The sequence below is a fragment of the Penaeus vannamei genome, chromosome 10 (assembly GCF_042767895.1).
Source record: "Penaeus vannamei isolate JL-2024 chromosome 10, ASM4276789v1, whole genome shotgun sequence".
Lineage (NCBI taxonomy): Eukaryota > Metazoa > Arthropoda > Malacostraca > Decapoda > Penaeidae > Penaeus > Penaeus vannamei.
The window spans coordinates 18,758,305-18,760,804 of NC_091558.1; the positions used below are offsets into that span (position 1 = coordinate 18,758,305).

General features: G+C 40.2%; 1 protein-coding gene across 1 annotated transcript in view; it reads right to left on the bottom strand.

The window, feature by feature from the left end:
- LOC113820976 (serine protease inhibitor dipetalogastin) overlaps positions 1 to 2,500 on the bottom strand; it is a 67,750-nt gene that overhangs the window by 14,448 nt on the left and 50,802 nt on the right. Inside the window, exon 3 of the mRNA XM_070126423.1 lies at positions 2,181 to 2,322. Within this exon, the coding sequence (XP_069982524.1) occupies positions 2,181 to 2,322 (142 nt within the window). The remainder of the gene's footprint in view (positions 1 to 2,180; positions 2,323 to 2,500) is intronic.

Genomic DNA, 2,500 nt, shown 5'->3' on the forward strand with positions numbered 1-2,500 from the left:
GCGAGTAGCTAAAGCTGAGGCAAGGGAAGAAATGTATCAAGAACTCGATACAAGGAGGACAGAAAGATTTTATAGAATAGCAAAGGCCAGAGACAAGAGTACGAAGATCAGACACATATCAGGCATATGGGGATACAGAAGAAATGTTTTGTATGATGATGCTATAAAAAGGAGATGGAAGAGATATTTTGAAAACTTAATGAATGAGAACCCAAGAGTGGAAACAGGAGCGGGCTTACCAACAGAGAGGAGGACTGATAACATATCACACGTGAGAAGTGGAAAAGGCGTTGAGATTAATGTAAGAGAATAAACAAAGCTGTTGGACCGGATAACATCCCGATAGAAGCATGGAAAAGCCTTGGGGGAGGCTGCTGTAGATGTTTTGTGGGATCTTTTAAATAAAATATATGAGCAAAGAGAAAATTCCAGAAATCGGAGTGGAGGAAGAGCACTATTGTGCCCATATATAAACAAGAAGAGGTAACATCAGGACTGCACTAACTACAGGGGAATTAAATTGATCTCACATGCAATGAAGCTTGGGAGAGAACTAATGGGGCCAGGGATCGAGGCTGAAACGGTCATCAGTAGAGAACCAGTTTGGATTTGTTAGGGGAAGACAGACATCAGATGCTATTTTGCCTTAAACACAGAAAATTTAATAAAGTACAGTTATGCAAAAAGAAGGGACTGCACATGGCTTTCATTGACCTCGAGAAGGCGTATGATCGTGTACCGAGGTCAGAGGTATGGAGGTCATGAGAGAAAGAATTGACGAGAAGTATGTAAAGATTAAGTTTCAAGATATTGTATAGAGATGTAACATCACAAGTTAGTAGTTGCGTCGGAATAACGGATGAATTTAACATCAAGTAGGACTCCGCAGGGCTCTACTCTCAGTCCGTATATATTCGACCTTATAATGGACGTTCTAAGCGAAAGGGATTCGAGAGGCACCCTGGACAATGTTGTTGCAGATGACATTGGCAACAAACGGTGTGTAAAACAAAAGAATCATTGAGAGAGAAACTTTCATAATGGAAGAGCTTTGGAGGACCGAGGCTTGAAGATAAGCAGACAAAGTCTGAGTACCTCTCATTTAATGATTTTGAGGGAAAATAGAGGTGGAAATGGATGACGAGATCATTAAGAGGGTACCAGCTTTTAAATATCTAGGCTCACATGTGACAGAGGAGGTGAACTGGATGTAAGAAAGTAAATCAACATTCAGTCAGGGTGCTTGAGCATGGAGAAGGTTTTCAGGAGTACTCTGCGACAAGAAAGATCAGCGCAGACTCAAGGGAAGGTTTACAAAACATGAGACCTGCTATCCTTTATGGGAGCGAGACATGGCCAATTAAGAGGGTGCATGAAAAGAAGGTGAATGTAGCAGAGATGAGGATGTTAAGGTGGATGTGTGGTGTCACGAGGAAGGATAAGATCAGGAATGACTACATGCCCATACCAGTTAATCCTTCTTTCTTGCATCTTTGCACTCACTTCTGTACAGTCAAGGTCACAGAAGTGAGTGCAGAATCACAGAAAAGAAAGGATTAACTTTGGTATGGGCATGTCGCAAGTGAAGAAGGCTATATTGGAAACCAAGTTATGGAAATGCACGTGGATGGACGTAGAAGAAGAAGAAGACCCAGAAGAAGAAGAAGAAGGCTAAGAAGAGGAAGAAGAACAAGAAGACTCAGAAGAGGAAGAAGAATGGACAGAAGAAGAAGAAGAAGAAGGAGAGAGACAGACCCCATATAGAAATGGGAATAGCTGAAGAAGAAGAAGAAGAAGAAGAAGAAGAAAGAAGAAATGAAACTGAAGAAGAAGAAGAAGTAGTTAGAAGAAGAAGAATGAAGAAGAAGAAGAAGGAAAAGAAGAAGTCGAAGAAGGAGAAGGAGAAGAAGAAGAAGAAGAAGAAAAACGAAGAAGAATGAAGAAAAGCAAGAAGAAGAAGACAAGTTACAAGAAGAAAGAAGACGAAGAAGAAGAAAAGGAAAAGAATAAGGAAGAAGAAGAAGAAGAAGAAAAAGAAGAAGAAGAAGAAGAAGAAGAAGAAGAAGAAGAAGAAGAAGAAGAAGAAGAAGAAGAAGGAGAAGAAGAAGAAGAAGAAGAAGAAGAAGAAGAAGAAGAAGAAAAAGAAGAAAAAGAAGAAAAAAAAAAATAGCCTGACATACCTGCACTGCTCCACCCTGAAGATACACCTGTTGAGGTAGGTCCTCCCGTCAGAGCCACACACGGGGTCCAGCAGCGACGTGCATCGGTGGTCGCATTTCCCACCGTTGGCTCTGAGGCACTGCTCGTCGGACACTGCCACCACTGTTGGAAGAAGGGTGTGGTTGGGGTGGATTGTGGATTTTTTTTTTCTTTTTTTTTGTATAGAATAAATTGTTTATTTGTGTATGGCTGTAGATGCGGTATCTTTCTAGAATACTTTTTTTTGTCTATTTCTATAACTATTATTATTATTATTATTATCATTATTACTATTATTATT